The 19488-nt window shown below is 40.7% G+C and overlaps 1 protein-coding gene across 1 annotated transcript; it reads left to right on the forward strand.

The window, feature by feature from the left end:
* Positions 1-2152: 2152 nt before the first annotated feature.
* On the forward strand, positions 2153-3142 carry LOC110696960. The gene is made up of 3 exons (XM_021874296.1): positions 2153-2378; positions 2458-2874; positions 2959-3142. The coding sequence occupies exons 1-3, from the start codon at positions 2364-2366 to the stop codon at positions 3097-3099; spliced, it is 573 nt and encodes a 190-aa protein (XP_021729988.1). The 5' UTR covers positions 2153-2363; the 3' UTR covers positions 3100-3142.
* The last annotated feature ends 16346 nt before the right edge of the window (positions 3143-19488 follow it).

Genomic DNA, 19488 nt, shown 5'->3' on the forward strand with positions numbered 1-19488 from the left:
TTCTCTCTCTAAATTATTTCCAGAGCTATGTCGAGGCGGCCCGGCAAGGAAGTGGTGGCACCGGCGGTGGGCGGAAGGCGGTTTGCCGGCCAGAAGGTAATTTTTTAAATTTTTGTAATTTTTTTTTTAAAAAAAAACCTCCGGCGACGGTGGGGCGCCAAGGCGAGACGCCACCACCACGGAGGAAGCGCCTAGGCAAGACGCTCATACGGTGGTGGCGGCGCCTAGCCCAGACGCCAATACCACGGCGGCGACGCATAGGCTAGGCGTCACGGCCGTGGTAGTGGCGTCTGGGCTAGGCGCCGCCACCACCGTACTGGCGTCTTGCCTAGGCGCCTCCTTCTCTTTTTTTTAAAAAAAAATTTTTTTTTCTTTTTTTTTAATTTTAAATTTTATTTTCGAATTTTTTTATTTTTTTTTTAAAAAATTTGTTTTTCTTTTTTTTAAATTGTATGTTCCCTTTTTTTTTATCTTTTTTTTTTTAAATTTTGTTTTTTTTATTTGTTTTAATTTTATGTTCTATTTTGTTTTTAAAAAAAAAAATTGTATCTGGTTTTAATTTTTAATTTTATGTTCCTATGTATTTTTTTTTTTTTTTTTTGAATTATATTTTTTTATGTTTATATTTATATTTTTTATGTTTTTATTTATATTGTGTTGTTTATATTTTTATTTTTTATGTTTATAATTTTATTTCCGTTACTTGTTTATTTGCTTTTGTGTTTATTTTCGTCCTTTTTTGTATTTATATTTTTTGTTTTTGGTAATATTTTTTGTTTTTGTTTTTGTTTATGTTTGTTTTTTTTTTGTTTGTAGTTTATATTTTTTGTTTTTGGTATATGTTTATGTTTATATTTCTTATGTTTATATGTATATTGTCTTGTATATATTTATATTTTTTATGTTTATAATTTTATTTCCGTGACTTGTTTATTTGCTTTTGTGTTTATTTTCGACTTTTTTTAATTTGTTTTCGTTATTATGTTTCGTTATTTACTTGGAGTTAGGCATCGCAATTTAGACCTGGTGCGGGGAAGAGTATTGACGTCGTGAGGAGTACGATCTACTCAATGGAGAGCTCGGGGCCCAGACACGTTAGATCCTGTGGTATTTCGGCCTCGGCCCGCAGAGAACGGGTGCACTGTTCTGCGGACGATGAAGATGATGATGATGATGATGAGGAGGAGGAGGAGGAGGTCGAGGAGGAGGAGGTCGAGGACGAGGATGATGCAGATGAGGATGTCGACGATCGGAGTGGACCATATGATGATTACGGTCCATTCAGTCAGAGGCTTGATGATACGTATGAGACGCATAGGGTAGATGTGCGTAAGGGTCGAGATGGTAGGTTTGTTAGTAGATCTGGCACATCATCTGCGTCCACTGTGTCTGCGGGTAGCAGAAAACGGTCGAGGGCCGTTAATGATTCTTGGATGGTGAGGGGTGAGGTGGCCGGGGGACCTATAGACGGGAGTGTGATTCCTAGCTTTTTAGGACACATCGCTACCCGTATTTGGGAGGACCAGGAGAGGGCTTTGGATACAGGCATTTTGAAATGCCAAACCCGGGAAAAGACTTGTAGGTTTTTGTGTAGCTGGGCTGATGCTTGGCCGGAGGAGAGCGAGATGGTCGGGCGATTGAGGGGCACTAGAGTGAGTCACCTTCCTGCCACCATGCACGACAGGATTGACTGGACGCTGATCACGGCTTTCGTTGAGCGATGGCAGCCGGATACGAACTCGTTCCACCTTCCGTTCGGTGAGATGACGATCATGTTGCATGACGTCGAGGCCATCCTTGGGATTCCCGTGGAGGGAAACCGAGCATCTGTCGTCACTGATGCGGATTAGGCAGATTTACTAGCGGAGCTGTTGGCGGTGGATAGGGATGCGCTGTACACATCGGCACTTGGTGTGTGGGATCACGGCGGCGTTAAGATCGCAACCGTCTTGCAGCGATGTTTGCACCCTACGGCACGTAGGACGCAGGACACACAGCTGGCTGCATATGTTTTTCTTCTTCTCGGGTGTACCTTGTTTCCGGATAAGAGCGGGAACAAGCTCAGGCCACGCGACATAGTTGACGCGTGTGAGCCCGACAGAGTAGGCCAGTTTTCTTGGGGGTCGGCTACGCTGGCGTATCTGTATCGCCAGTTAGGATTCTCGAGCCGGGCTGATGCAGCAGGTATCACTGGATGTCTGACGTTGTTACAGACCTGGATATACGAGTATTTTCCTGCGTTTCGACCACACCGCGACCCGGTTCCCATTGGTGATGGCCAGCCACGTGCCTGTGCGTGGAGTCCGCGTGTCGAGAAGAAGTCCGTTGACCGCCTGCGCTCCATACGGTTATCGCTTGACAGGATGTCCCCCTTAGAGGTACAGTGATTAAATTATTTCTACTTTTACAATCTGATGCTTTATTTTATGACTGTTACTGATTTTAAATAATGTGCAGGTGAACTGGATGCCTTTCGGCCAGAACCCTAGTAATAGGGTACCCAGGACCCTCTACACCGGACTGATTCAGTATCGCGAGATCGTAGAGGCGTACATGCCGCAGCGCTGTCTTCGCCAGCTTGGATTTGTCCAAGTTGTCCCACCTCCACCGGCATGGCCCAGTAAGGCGGTACGATCTGCGTCGTCGAAGGAGTACGTCGTCCAATGGCCGGCAAACATGATATCCATGTGGGAGCAGTTTCCGATGGTTGCCCGCCTATGGACGGCGGAGCTGCAGCGGCCGCCAAGTGGGGTGACTGCCATGTGTGACCAGCACTACATGGAATGGTACATCCGGCACTCGCACCCGAGGTTGATCAAAGACATCGACGACGCAGATGATGACGATGTGCCACCTGCCACTGCCTCTTATGCGGTACGTCTCATCTTTTATTTGTTGTTCTCTTATTTTAATATATATATGTATAATACGTCGTTTCATGTTTTTTGTTTTGTGTAGTGGATGGGCAAGATTATGCAGTTGGGACACCGACTTTTTGAGGAAAGGGACTGCATGACGAGTGCATCAGGCAGAGCTGTTATTGACGATCTGGAACGGACCCTTGAGCAGTGGCAGTGGGCGTCACAGAGGGATTACTGATATTTGAAATTAGACATTATCTTTTTAGTTTGTAATATTTGAAATTATTGTTCTTAGTTTTTAAAATTCAATATTATCTTTTTAGTTTGTAATATTGTGAAATTATTGTTGTTAGTTTTTAAAATGAAACATTATCTTTTAAAAATGAACACATAGAAATGACATAGTATTGACAATACAAGGCCTCATAGTAAAAGGTAGGTGTACATCAACAAAAACTACATGGCAATTAAATTGTTCCACTGTTGCACGCGAGCATGGTACAAAGCATCCCAACCCTCCACGCTTGCTCTACGAATTTCATACCACTTCGGTATGATATGTGGGACCGGAAAATCGGGTGACATGTCTAATCGGATAAAATGTCTGTATGACGGCCCAAGAAATCCAATAGCAACGTCCCTTACCGGTCTGGTGACGGTCTCGCGCGAACACCAGGGCAGAACCGTTGTACATGGATAATAGGCTCGACTATGTAAACCAAGGCCGAAATGCATGACTGCACACTTGTAGATGTTTGCAACGGCAAAGAGATCAAGTGGCGCATCGAACCAATGATTTTGACCGCAAGGTCCCCCTCCCCACCGGATACGCTGCAGAGACCTATCCAAGTCCTCGCCGTACACATCTCGGTTTGATGCGATTTCACTGTACATCAACTGCCGCACTAAACCGTAGTTGTCTTCACCCATTTGAAACACATCCGCCACAACCCGAAATCCGCAGTTACCATCTGCAATGACATCATTCCACCCGTCCAAGAATGGCATCATGATATTAGGGATCCTGTCCTTATATGGAAAATGTTCAATGTCCATTCTCCCTGTTACACACATCAATAAACACAATAAACAAGTCAACAGTAAACTAATCAAACAGTCAACAACAGAAATTGAAGTTGAATGTCTTACCGGTGCCGGGCATATTAACCGACGACGATGATTGGCTGCCACTTGATGAGGATGTACGACCACGGCCACGGCCACGGCCACGACCGCGAATGTACTCAAACGCACTCTTGTTCCGCCGTGGTTGTCGACTCCTAGGTCGCTCGACCCCTTCCGGTTCCTCGGTATCCAAACACGATGTATTGAACATGTCATGAAGTATGTGTGTAGCACTACGAATGATCGAAGGGTGACTGGAGGACACTTGGTCAAACATCAACTGAAACTGCTCCAACTCCTCCTGTTCACGGTGAACCGTATGCGGAACAGCATGCTCTCCGATAACGAGCGTCCGCCAGAATGGATGAACCTGATCGACATGTAACGACGCCCTGTCTTGCGTAATTACGCGGTGAATGGTGCATGCACAAGGTAATCCATGAGTCATTAATATAGCACATCCACACCGAATAGCCACTTCATCGCCCAACTCCCTCATCCTGGTATACTCGCTCAGAATCAACCCCAAACAGTGGTGTGACACACGACCGTGGAGAATCTTAAATATGAAATGGCCATACAACATGCCATGTCGTCGTCTGGAGTCCTCGAGATAGTTCTTGATGCCGTTCCTCTGAGTATCAATAGCCTTGTTTATTCTCTCGAACAGTGTATCCAGAGCAGCCGTGGACGAATCAATCCAGTCCTTCAAAGCTCTATGAGCGCTCTCGACTCTGCATGTCGTAGTGTTCCCAAAATGAAGAACTTGGTTCGTCCAATATTTGACAAACTTTTCCCTCTGAGCTACCCACTGGTGCATCACATAGTCTACGATTGGCGGGCACCACTTGTACGCATCCTTGAAGTTTTCCAAGGCTCGATCGTACTCTGCCTCTGTGGTAGCTTGCATGATCTTCCGCCACTTACCATTTACCAATGTCTCTGCTGTTACTAAATTCTTGTTGAAAAGATTGTAGGCTTTGACTTTCACGCAGTTGTTGATGTGCCATGTGCACAGTAAATGGCTCGACTCCGGAAACAGCTCTGCTATAGGGGCAAAAAGACCTCCCTCACAATCACTTACGATGGCCGATGGCTGTACATTTGGGCCGATGTAGTTTCTCAACTTTTCCAACACCCAACGGTAACTCGCAGCCGTCTCATCCTTCATGACTGCATAACCAATCAGAAAGTTCTGGTTCGTTGGAGCCATCCCAACCATCTCAACCAGTGGGAACTTGTACTTGTTTGTCTTGTACGTTGAATCGATCAAAATCACAGATGGCCAAGACGAAATCATATCAGCACAATCAGGATGGACAAGGAACAAATGAGTTACCTCCGATGTGTCTTCGTCAGATTCAAACCAGTAAAGGTAACCACGTGCTTGTGCCTGGTGCAGAAGCTGCTGTATAGGGTTCCTTCCCTCTGACCGTTCAAACCTCAATTTCTGTCTGACGTTGTAGATGTGTCTTCGGTTTGGCTGGTCTTCGGGGAATTTCTCTAACACAGACGCTAATATTTTAGCGGGCTTCACTTGAGCATCACTCATTTCTTTTACAACTAGTTTCGCAGCTGGACTTAGGCCGCTTAACTGCCGATGCCCCACTTTGTATGCTATCAACTCATGGTTGTGATATCCCCATTTGCCGTAACCCTTCACTTCCCAACCGTCACGCCTTTGATGTTGTCGAACCTTAACTCGGAACTGACACCCACAACTTTTCCGCTTTGAGTCAAACCGAATCGCTTTACTGAAATCTCGTTCTTCTCTTTTGCGATAACGGTCGCATCTCAAAATGCGATCCATTCTACCATCCCGTTGAGATTTATGAGTTGCTACTACTAAACAAAAGCCTGATCTAATTGCAACCTGTTTTGCCCAATCAATCGCTTGTTGAGCATCTTCGAACAGGCCATCATGTACAAAAATCCCATTGTAATCATTTCCGTCTCCACCATAATCCTGTAACAATAACATATAACGTATAAATATAATTACATTAAGATTAAATTAATAAAAACAAACAAAAAAAAAAAAAAAAGGGGATTAAATTAAAAAAAAAAAAAAAAAAAAAACAAAAATATATATATTCCCCTAGTGGCGCCTGGCCAGGACGCCGTAGCCACGGCCTGGGCGCCTGGTCAGGACGCCGGAGCCACGGCCGGGGCGCCTGGTCAGGACGCCGCCGCCATGGTGGCGGCGTCCTGGCCAGGCGCCCTGGCCGTGGCTCCGGCGTCCTGGCCACGCGCCACTACAATGGTCGAGGCTTCTCCACCAGGCGCCGTTACCACGGTGGCGGCGTCCTGGCTAGGCGCCACAACCACGGCATGGCCTTTTGGCTAGGCGCCAGCCACCATTTCGTCCTTACGATGCGTTACGAACCTCGTTTTCCGATGACGACGGCGATTCTCCGGTGATCCTCGGCGATCCGGTGCTGCTCCACATTTTTTTAGTGCGAAAAATTTATCTTCGGTTAAAATTATAAAAAGGGCAAATTTGTCAAAAAATTATAAAATGTGGGCTTTATGTAGAGATTTGCGGGCGATGAATAACAAGTCCCTTTTTGGAAGGTATAGTACTTATGTTTGTTTCTATATTATGCATTTAATAAATTGCAACCTTGATGTAATTAGACCATTTCAGGTCCCACTATTACTTTTTTTTTAACATTTCCTTTAACACGTGAAGTGGTGAGGTAAGTATTTCATCACTGTCCTTTCTTCCTTTTTCTTACACTTCCTCTTTCTTTTCCTTGTCTTTGTCTAGATTGTTCCTTTCCCTTTCTTCTTCAATTTCCTTTCTTTCAACTCTCAAAAATGGTAATTGGTAGCAAAAGTGCAGCAAAAAAACAGCCTTTCAACCAAGCCGCATGGAAACCTAACCCCAAAAAACCACTTGACGAAAACTTATCCAGTTTTAATGAATACTTCGAAGACATAATCAAAGATATGAAATCATACCGTGAGTACCTTCGAGATGAGAGATCCAAAAAACCAGAGTTTACATTTGGAGAATCATCCAGAAAGCGGAAGTGGGATGTCAATGCTGGTACTGACAATTCAATTATCATACCATCTGACACAGAAGAAGATGATGAAGAGAAATAGGAAGAAGGCAAAAAGGACGATGAAGCTGCTAGTGGAAGCAAGGGAATTGGGGCAACGATGCAGACGCTGGTGATGAAGAAAATGGATCTGACATGAAGGAGTAGGAAGGTTCTGAAGAGCGTGAAACAGACGAAGATGCTGAATACTCCGATGAAGAGAAGGCTGAAGACTTTGAGGAATCTTCTGAAGAAGACATGGGATCAAAGAATGACCAAAATCTTGTTGATTTTCTGATCAAGAAGACGCATAGGGGTATGATGATGAAGGCTATTGGGATGCAGATGGGTTTCACGAATGGAACTACGACGACGACGATTAGTATGACTCTGAACATTACTCTTCTAATAACTACTGTGATGATGACAGCGACGACAGTAGTATGTATTGTCGCAGATCTCCTGATCATTGAAGGTAATTATCTGGGTTGTGTTTGGATTGCTATTGTTTTTGGGGGTTGTGGCCTTGGCGTAATTAGTTTAGCTATGAATCTGGGTAATATGTTTTGGATAGATTATCTAATTCTCGGTTGTTATTATGAAAATAGTTATCTAACTTGATGCATGTAATTATCTATGAAGTCATGATGTTTTTGCTTTTGTAATCGTGCTATGGAATGTGCAGGTTATCTATGTATGATTCTCCTGATCGTTGAATTGTTTTCAAGTTATAAACTATGCAATTTGGTACTTTATCTACTTGCACTAGATAATTCATTTTGTTTGAAATTAATTTTGAGTTCAATTTTTGTTAATTTTGTTAATTTTATATGTTACTGGATACATCAGTGATATAGTTACAGAATGCTGTGGGGATATTTTGAAATTGGAAAATTATAGTGTCTTAAATTGAAATTGGAAAATTAAAGTGTCTTAAATTGGATGGAAAAAATAATAGAAGAAAGCAGTAGAAGGGTGTTACAATGGATAAATTGGGGATTAATAAAAGTGTCTTCAATTAGGGTAATCTTACTGAAATCAATGGGCAATGCAAAGTACATATGCATAAGTTACAAAGATAACAATAATTTAAGGGGTGTTACAAGGGATTATTAGGGAAGCAATAATGTTAGGGGTTTACATTGACATGAAAAATGACCTTGACATACACAAAATGATAAACTATTTGAAACTTGTGTATAATTAAATAACTTGACAAATGGCAGTTGCATTTGGTGGTATTATTATTGATATTGTATGGTTGATAATAGTTAATTAGCAACATTGTGTGAGTTTTTTCTATTTAACAAGATATAAGATTCTAATAAGTGTGGTGATATTTTTATTTTTACAATTCTAATTAAAATATTCCTATTAAAAATAATCTTTTAAATATTCCTATTTTTAATATTTACTATTGTAATTATTTCTTGAAATAATATGATATATTTCACAAGGTTGCATTGATTGTTACTGTAAGTTAGACACTTAAAAGCTAATTTATTTCACTTTAATAGTCAATACATTAATTATGGGATTGCACATTAAATTAATAAATTTTACTTATAAATTAACTTAATATGATATATTTCACTTTTGCTTATCGAAAGGCGTAAGTGATTTGAATGAAATACGTAGTCGGGGGTAGCAAAATTTTCAAGATACTGAACCAGTTAGTAATGATTGGGTCACGAGTCAGAATTGTACCCGTTGGTTCCAATTCCGGGTAATAAAATAATGAACCTGTTGCATCCAGTTCCAATTCCAATTCATGATTTTTAGGACTCAAATTAACTAATAAGTTTTTTATAGAATAAAACTACGATAAAGTATCTACTTAGTATATAAGTGTTAAACGCTAAAATAAATACAAGTAGCTAACGTAAATAAAATAACTTTATGTACATATAAATACAAGTATGAAACGTTATAAATGAAAATAAAAGAAAATAAATGTCATAATCTGTTTTTTATTAGGAGTAATTTTGTACATAATCCTAAACCGAAACCATATCTAAATCAAAGTCAGGTTTAGAATTTGGACCCAAAGTCATTATCGGTTCCAAATTTTTGGTCCGGGCCTTAAAATTTTGACAGGGTACCCGGTTTGCACCTACCTAATACGTGATTATAAACCTCAGTTTACTAAATTATGAACTTATTCTCAAAATAATTATATTCATTTTAATTTTATTAAAAGGAAAAAAATAATACTTGTATTAATCATTTTATTCGTAGAAAGGGGAGTGGCTAAGCGTTATTTGTAACATGAATGGACTCCAAATGAATTAAAAGTTATTGTAATGTTTACTTTAAAATCCCAAAATTAAAAAATCAGAAAAACTAGATATTTGAATGACTAGCCCTGTCATAGAGATGCGCCGCCAGAGGTAAGAAGATTGTATGTCTTCTTTGGGGTAGGCAATGCATTTAATGATATTCTCCAATTTTCCATAATGTAATCATTACTCCTTGAAATAATTATTTTTTATTTTTCCAATTTCATTTTTTATAAGTACGGAGTAGGTTATTAGATTTTTCCATTTTCACTTTGTACGAGTCTGTTTTCCATACTACTAAAGGCTAAACCAAAATGAAAACCTGACAATAATATATTAAAATTTTTCATATATATATATATATATATATATATATATATATATATATATATATATATATATATATATATATATAGATAGATAGATAGATATTATATGTATCTATATAATGTTAATTTAACTTTGTACAATGTTAATTTCATTAATGTACTTTGTACTCCTTAAATTTTAAAAAAACAATTTATATATAACATTATTGAACAACCGTGCATCTATTGCACGGGCTTTGACCTAGCTTAATATCTATAGTAATATGTAAAGAGAAAGGGCTTTTTGGGTGATAAATTTCTGTAACCCCAAATTGCCCTATTTAATTTTCAATATTACTTCTTTTGTTCACAATTAAAATAATAATTAAAAATTAAATTTTATTTTTTATAAAAAACTAAAAATAACTACCTTATCATAACTGCTCTCGTTCATCTTTTTTTTTTTTACTTTTTTTTTAAAAATAAAAAATAAAAATAAAAAAATTGCTCCCACTCCCTATAATAATTGAAACTGCTCTTAATTTTTTTTTTGTTGGGACCTACTCTTGATTAGATTAATTTTTGTACTTTTACACAGGAATATTATATATATATATATATATATATATATATATATATATATATATATATATATATATATATATATATATATATATATATATATATATATCTTAATTAATTTTCTATATTTCACACACACGCATTGTGTGTGTTTCTTACCTTGTATTGTTAATACAAGTGTCGATGGGTAATTATATGACCATCAGTGCATTTCCATTTTATGTGTAGGAGGCCACAACATGTGTTCAATGGTTAAAGGACAAAATATTTTCCACACGTACGTATTTAACTATAATTCATCCTTATATTTAGCTTAACTCGTAATTAAAAACATATATAGATGTAACATTATAAAATCCTATTCTTTTGACAGGACTGTAGGCGTCGTTCGAAGTGCGCCTACGTTAAAAGCATGTGTGAATATGCTTGGCACTCATAGGAAGTGGGAATTGACATATACGATTAGGAACAACGATTAGGGACAAATAAAGTACGGAGCCGCCAACAAGTTTTTAAGGAACTTGTAAACCGTTCACGGATCATAAAAGGCAACCACGATAAAGGGACAACGATAGGCAACAACGATTGACCCGTGAAGGTTACACCCCATTCATAATCCATGAGATTACTAACTCCATATGGTTCGGAACCACTAAAGGAGGATCAGGGATGATGGTACGAAGTGAGTCATGGAGTCACATTCGCCCGCATTGGCCTCTACTCGATTCTTATGTTGAAAAGCATTCCTGTGATCTCAAAGGCATACAAACAAAATATTCAATTCGCTCCAAACTATTATTTAGCTAAATTGGTTGAATATTAATGCACACATTATTCTGAAATATTGGTGATCACTTGAATTAATAACAAGATTAAAAAGGAACCTAAACCGGTTGTCCAAATTATCTTATTAGGCGTGATTTTCAATTACATATTCCCTTTAAACATGGAATATGGTGATCAATAAAAAATAATAGAATAAACATTAATATTGGAAACAATTTAACCACAATTCCAACAATATAAAATCGTTAGAAAAATAATAGAAATAAAAGGAACATAATTCTTACTTTGATTTTGTTTGTTTGCAACTTCAAAATAATAAACGAGTTAGTAACTTCAAGGAAACAATAAAATAATAATTAAATTAAATTAAATAAAGTAGAGTTGATTTGGGGCCAAACCGTCAAACAGTTCTACCTTTCACACCTTGGCTTAAGGACAGAACCACGAGTAAAGTATGGACTCCTTTGAGTACTTGAAAAAGGAATTTTGAAGTGAAAAGGGTAGGCTAGTGTTTAGGCTAAAGCATAGAAGAGAGAAAAATAAACTTGAGAATTAATTGATGCCCCGTACATCAGAAATGAGGGGGTATTTATAGGGAAAATGTGTTGAGGGAGCACACGGAACCCTAAAATGATAAAAACCCTAAAAAAGTATCCCGTGACACGGCAAACTGTACCGTGACACGGGAAGTCCCACCGTCAGACGGGAAACATTCCCGTGACACGGTGCAATTTTGGTGTGACGCGGGAAATTTTCAGAAAACGGGAAAGAAAACGCGTTAAGGGTTTACGCAGAAAAGACACAAAATTCCCGTGTCACGGCAGACTTCCCGTGTCACGGGAAATCCCCCCGTCAGATGGGACTGATTCCCGTGACACGGTAGGTACCTGCCGTGGCGCTGGAATTCCCAGCCCATTTTTCCGTCTAAATACATTTTTAACCCTAATTTCATTCGGCATTTTAAGTGCCGATTGATAATTTCGGGCCTTTTCTGACTTATTATCATTTGGGCTAAAAGAAGAAAATAACTAAATAAAAATAAATAAAAGGTTCGGGCCAAAAATAAATAACAAAAGAATAACATAAAAAAGGTTTGGGCTAAAATTAAATAATAAGTTCGGGTTGAAATTAAAACTATGCTTTTTCCAAACATGAAGACTAATCTATGGACTGTTCAAAAATATGAATTTAATCAAATACGATTTTTTAAGCACTCTCGGGATTAAATACTGAACCCGACCAATAGTGGCGGTGAAAGGTTGTTCATCATCGGGTTTGGTTTTGGGGAGACATTTATTAGGTGTCTACAGAAGCCCCCACTTTGACTGAGTTTGTAGAAACGTCAGTTTCGAAAACGATAGTCAAAGTAGCCGATAGGGACGAAGAATGATTTAAGACGTTCTGCGATCCTAAATCACTCTGTATACGTCGATACCTGTAGAAAAATGTTAGTTCTACAGATAAAAGGGTAAAAGGATAGAAGATGTATCTGGCACCAGTGTATCGGTGACAAGTGACTTTGGCAGCTTCCTATGCTTGAAGGAATCCACCGGATGACGTATGTTGAAATGCTTTCCATGCTTGAGGAAAGCCGACTGAGGAGTTTGGAAGTTTTCTAAGCCTGAAGAACCGTACCGGATAATACTTTCCATGCCTGAGGAAAGTCGACGTATGAATTTGGTGTCATTCTATGCTTGAAGAAATCCAGCGATAATGCCTTCCATGCTTGAGGAAAGCCGACAAAGGAATTTGGCGGTTTTCTATACTTGAAGAAAAATCCACCGATAACGCTTTCCATACTTCAGGAAAGCCGACTTGGCGGTTTTCTATACTTAAAGAAAAATCCACCGATAACGCTTTCCATGCCTAAGGAAAGCCGACTTAGCGATTTTCTATACTTGAAGAAAAACCCACCGATAACGCTTTCCATGCCTGAGGAAAGCTGACGATTGCTGAAATTTGCAAGTATATGATGGTTCGATTATCCTCGAACGTGGGCCGCAGATGATTCACACCTTCAAATCGATTATCCGACCATATTAGGTGTTTAAAATGCCGAAAAATAGACTTTGATGCTTGCTAGGGGTAAAATGGTAATTTTAGTCCCCTTTAAGTATCATTTAGAATTTTCCGCGTAATTCCAGCGAAAAATAACTGTCCAATTTACGCGAAAAATTGTGCAATTTTAGTCAAAATGTCTGGAATATTCGCAGATAACTGTGTAGGGCAGGCACAAAGCCACCGTGTCACGAAAAAGATTCCCGTGACATAGCACGGGTCCCGTCACGCGGAGCCGTTTCCCGTGACGCAGCAGGGGGGTCCCGTCACGTGGAACAAATTCCCGTGGCGCGGGGAACTGGCATCTTTGACCAGTCAAAGCATGTGCACCACACAATATATGACCGTTACGTGGGAACGGGGTCCGTTGCACAAGATTTTTTTTGGTTTTAAATATCAACCATTTCTCCCATTTTGCTCATCCACCATTCCTCTTTCTTGTCCGATTTTCACCCAAAGAAAAATATTTTTGCTCGGATTGCCGTGTCTCGGCATGCACGTACTCACCGGTGCTCGGAGCTTCTACCGTCGGCCGGCATAAATTACCGTGTCACGGTGGTTCTGCTTCCCCCTTTTTTTTCGCTGCAACTCGCTGCTAATCACTGCTACTTGTCGTGCTACTATTGCTTGAAGCTGCCGCCGGTGTCGCCGGAGCTCCGTCTCCTCTAAGGCTCACCGTGACACGGGACACACTCACCGTATCATGGCATTGACTGACCGTGTTGCGGTGGTCTTCTGGGTTGCCGGAGTTTTTTCGAGCTTTTGTTGCTCGATTTTTCACCAAATTCACTCCAAATTTTTTGCCACACTCCTCATATTCGAACCTCTACAAGGATCTATTTAAGTTCCTCTTAATTTTTGTCTCGAATTTGCTTCAAATGAGTAATTTCATGAAAAACCCTTAAAAATCGATTTGGGATTTTTGATTTTGAGGTTTTATGTTGAAATTATTGCCATGAATTTATTTGTATATGTATGTATGTGTGTTTGTGTGAAATTTGAGACAAAAATCACATGATTTGATGGAGAATTGAGCAAATCACCATTTTTGGGTACTACTTTTTGTGAAATGATGTTCATGTTACTTCTTTGGACTTGAAATGGTGAAATATTGGTGCTAGATCTTTGTAAAGTGTGTCATGATGTATTGATTCATTGTTTCTGTGCAATTTCGAAACATATTTCGCGTATGTACTATATCGTCATGGAGAATGTAGTATCATGCGGCTAGGAGAACTGTAGTATTAGTTTGTCATGGAGAAACCAAATACTATAAATACTTCCATAATTTCGTATAATGCGATAAACAACTAAATAACTTAGGAAATGATGCTAAGCATTTAGATTTTTTATTAAAATGCAACTCGAATTAAATGTCTTAGGACACGATGCTAAGCATTTAGATCTTTATTTTTATAATAGCATGCCTAGACGACGGGATCGCGATCTTTCCACCCACGGCCGGCGTCAGGCTTTTCGGGAGGACAGTCCCACTATTCTTGAGGGCATGGACGACGATGCCTTAGAGTCCGAGCCTCAGGCATCTACGAGTAGAGGTAGGTGGGTTCCACCTCTGTGGACTCCAGACCAGTTGGTTTTCTGCCGTGAAAACCATGTTTCTCATCGCCCACATAGTCGACGGCACGCTTCGCCACCACGGTTCTGGAGCTGGAGATTTGATCCCTCGACTTCACCAGATCATTACGAGGGATCCTGCTACAAACGCCCTATGGGAATCAGCTGGTTTAGTAGATTTCTATACGACATTCGTAGGGTTTCGCAGCCCCCGGGGTTGCGGTGCGACGGTCGTTCGCGCATTGTTGAAGTATTTTTGGGATACTACCAACACTTTTCATTTTGCTTGGGGGGAGATGACAGTGACCCCTCTAGACTTTAGTATGATTAGCGGGCTGCGCTTCACTGACCGGGCCGTAGCTCAGATGTCTGATCTTTCTTGGGGATCGGCTGAGGCAGCCGATTTGTTGGGTCCGATCGTTCAGCATATCAGGACCCGGCCAGTGTCTCGAGGTGGTCCTAGGAGCGGGCGATCGGAGCTGGCTTCAGTTCTAGCTCGTGGCTTCGACATGGAGGAGACATCGGCTGAGCAGCGAGTGCGGATCTTCATTCTGATTCTGATCTCTATGACACTTTCTCTTGATAGGAGTTCACGCGTACTCCTTTGCTACCTCCCTTCTTTGGTCAGGATCCATGAGATAGGATCCTATAGCTGGGCCAGCCTCGGATACGCCGACCTTCTCTTATCGCTACGTCATGGTTGTTGGCAGCTGAACGACGAGTCTCCCATCACTGTCTATGGTCTGTGGAGGGTCGTAGAGGTGATGCTCTTTTCGTCTTCTTGTTTCACTTTAATTTGTTCGACTCATGTTCTCAAAGATTACTTTTCATTGCAGCTATGGTTCTATGAGTACTTCCCAGGCTTGGCTCCTCGACGGCGTCGTGGAGCGGTTCATGATTTCCCTGTCGGGGCTACCTGGCGTGATCGAGGAGAGTCACGGGTGGAGTCTGTCCTTGCGCTGCGTGGGCTGCTACGCCGTGGCACCTCTTCTGTTGGCGTAATAATTAGTTTTGTTGCCTGTTATTTTCCTTCTGACGTTGTTTCCGGTGTTTCATGCCAACTTTCTATGGTTTTCAGGCTGCCATTGATGTCTAGTATCGTCCTTGGGCCGGGATGACTGATCTACCTGAGGCCTTGCGTCTTTCAGCGCACCGCACCATTTTGGTTGGTAACGGACGCTTTGTCTGGTATTTGGGGGAGCGTGTCGTTCGTCAGCATAGCGGCGATCGCTTTGTGGTGCCCTCATCTCCACCAGAGTCGATGCTAGACTCGTGCTTGATTAGGGAGTTGATAAACAGGGGAGAGCGCTACACTTTTTCTTGGAAGGAGCTTGTGCACATGGAGGGTGATTATGCGCAGGACTTGCTTCCCTCTCTGGCTCCTCCACCCCGTCTTCCTGAGGTATGATTTTATTTGAGGACCTTTGTTATTAGTCTCTGTTTTAAATAGTCGAATAACTTGATTATTCGATTATATTTTCAGACGACTATTCGCCTTGTGGGGAGGATCGAGATTCCGCCTCAGTCTGTCCGCTACCCGGGGCCGATCGGTATTACCGAGAACCATATTGCTGACGCGCCAGAGGGGTTATAGACAGGCGCAAGAGTCTTTGCCCGAGGTCTTTGAGGCGGTAAGTTTTTTGACGCATTATTCATCCTTTTAACACCGCTTGTTACTGATTTTTCTTTGTTTTATCCTAAGCCTAACCGCCCGGAGATGATGGGATTCATGAAGCTGGTTGACGCCCTGAAGTACGTCATCATCAAGCTTCGGCGTGGTGCGAGTTGTCGGAGCAGTTCTAGCGATGTTCTTGAGGTATCATTCATTTATTTCACTTCTACCATTTGTCTTATTTTGCATTGTTGACACCTTTTGATTTTGTATCTTTCAGGAGCAATGGAGGTCCCGCTCGCGCTCGAGGCATAGAGGCTCGGACGAGGAGGATCTTGGTCGTGGTAGACGATCTCCTGAGATTCACTGGCGTTCTCATTCTCAGCGAGAGCCTCAGATTACTCAGCCGTTTCAGGAGGCTCAATGGCAGCAGCCTTAGTCTTCCCAGCGCTTTCCGGGTCAGAGTCAGGGGCAGCGGCAATCGTTTTCATAGCCTTCACAGTCTGAGTTTAGGCCTGTTTTGTCTCCCGTGGATCCTGGTTTATTTTCAGCTCCATCGTCTGGGATTCCTCCACCGGTGTCGGGCTTATTCTCAGTTCCGATGCGTGGGATGATGCCTTCACCGACGATTCCCGTGTCTTTGAGTCAGTTTACACCGTTTGCCGGTTAGACGGGTCCTGCCTTGAGCTTGACTACTGTTGGAGTCACAGGGACTAATAGGGACACTACTCCCCGTACTCGGATGATGGCGGGACTCTTTGGCTCACCGTTCCCGTATTCACAGGGTGGAGATGATACTGATTCTAGTTCTAGAGACTTTTGACCGAGGGTTTTTATTTGTACATACTATGATGACACTTGACGCTGTTTATTTATTATGACTCATTTTGTACATTATTCACAGTTTATGTATTTATTAGTGTGTGTTAGTGTGTGCTTGAGACTCATTGTGTGTGATCCTGTATTTATTAATGACGTGACAAAAAACGTAAGTGGAGGGTACCGACCTTCCCCAAAAGAAAAAGAAATAAAAAAGACAATTAAAAATAATAGAATAAATAAGTAAACAAAATGATAAAAAAAATAAAATATAAAAGTGATGAATAAATAAATAAAATAAAATGAGATGATAAAGATAATAAACATAAAAATAAAAATAAAAAGTTGAGAATTTTATTAGGAATAAAACTCTTAGAAAACTGAAAAATAAACGGTGAAGATAAAATACTAAAAAAAAATCCGGATAGATACGGGAAAAGATGAAAAAAGAAAACGCGTAGGGTGCCGTGACACGGCACTGTACACCGTGTCACGGCAAAAACTGCCGTGTCGCGGCAAAAGTTCCCGTGACATGGTGGGATTTCCCATGTCACGGTACGCGTGTTCTGCAGCGGTGTGGTTTACGCGTACAAAAAGATAATTTCTAAGTAGTTCCGAGCGCTTTTGCTATAAAATAGGACCAATATATTCATGATATGCATAATTACAAAACACAAAATAACTAGAATTTCATATTTCAATAATCATGTCTCAGAATTTCGATAATACATTGTGCGACTGGTCTTATTCTTTGACCAATGCTGACAAAAGAGAGTTAGAATTATTTCATATCAGGGGTTTACTATCCCTGCGACATGTAGCTATTGAACATGATTTTCTTAGAGCAGCATTAGATTATTGGAGTCCAGAAACACATTGTTTTAAATTTGATTACGATGAAATCTGTCCTCTGCCGGAGGAATTCGATGCAATCTTTGGATTTCCTGCTAGAAATCTTATTGCCATGCCTACCCTGCGTGAATATTATTACCAAGATTTTGAACGTCATCTGAATCTAACAGATCCAAATTTAAATAGAATAGTGTGTGGTAATGAGGTAGACTTAGAAAAACTTGCAAATTTATATTTTAATCGCCCTATCTCTGAGTCTTATCATGTATATCGTAGAAGGGCATATATTTTTTGCATGTTTAGCAAGCTTTTATTTGCAAACGGTAGGGTAGGGCATTCATGTCTAGCGTCTGTGCTTGAACATGTCGAATCTGGGAGATCTCCTATGCCTACGTGCCTTGGAGAAACATTTTGTGGCCTTCAAGAAGCAAAAGCTGACCGGAAAGCCATCAGGAAGGGCTCTCTGGTACTACTGCAGTAAAAATACGCTCCGAGTAGTTCCCGTGACACAAAACAGGCACCGTGTCACGGTGGGTGTCTGCCGTGACATGGGGTAGTCTGCCGTTTCACGGGAATCTGCACTTCCTTTTTTTTTGGCTGATTTGGTTGATGGAGCGTTTAGAATTATTTGAATCCCCCGACGATGTTGAAAAATATGATCCTAACGACCTAGTCCGCAGGAAAAAGAATTACTCTGCGAACATGTCGTATGAAGACTGGAAAAATTTCTTTGCAAAGAGGGAATTTTCCATTCATTGGGTGGTGCCTTGGTGGAGGCTTACTAGGATGGTTGGCACGAATGACACTCCATATTGTCGTGTTCCTAGTATCTCAAAACTAACTTTTTATTGTCCTTCTCGACTGATGCGGCAGTATGGACTTGAACAAGTAGTTCCACGCTATAACGATAGTCCTCGTGAAGTATCGTTGCATGAAAGTAACGTTCATAAGTACGAGACTTACTGGATTGGAAGACCTTTATGAACTGTTTCTGCAAGTGACCAAGCTCCTCCTCCTTTATCTAGTGCATAGAAGGCGTGGTTGAACCCTAGAAGTAGGAAGGGACGATTTGGATCACGCAAGTCTGATGTGAAGAGTCGACTTGGAAACAAGAAAGCACCTCCTAAAGATCGTCTAGGTCAAAGAACACAAGGGATTGAGTTTAAGACTCCTATAATGCCGAAAAGGAAGAATTATGTGAAAGGGAAGGGTAAAGAGAAGATGGTCTATAGGGAGAAACAACCGAAGAATTTCAAGAAAGGTGAAAGGGGTGAAAGTTCTACTAGGGGTGTGACGGTTCGGGCTACGAAAGACACACTAATGGTGAAGGCGGACCTAATTGACCAGGAGAAGGATGTTCCTAAAGTGAAGAGAGATTAGATCAATGTTGCTTTGCTTTTTATGATTTAAAATTTTTATTTAAAATAAGGCATATGATGCCAATAATTGTAGTCACATTTATTTCAATAATAATAGCATATTTATTTCAGCCTTAAATAAAAAATTACAATGACTTTTATTTATTATTTATTTATCCCAGTCAAGGAGTCGGACGCAATGGAAGAACGAAAATAAAAACCTCGA

Source organism: Chenopodium quinoa, unplaced genomic scaffold (genome assembly GCF_001683475.1).
Source record: "Chenopodium quinoa cultivar QQ74 unplaced genomic scaffold, ASM168347v1, whole genome shotgun sequence".
Lineage (NCBI taxonomy): Eukaryota > Viridiplantae > Streptophyta > Magnoliopsida > Caryophyllales > Amaranthaceae > Chenopodium > Chenopodium quinoa.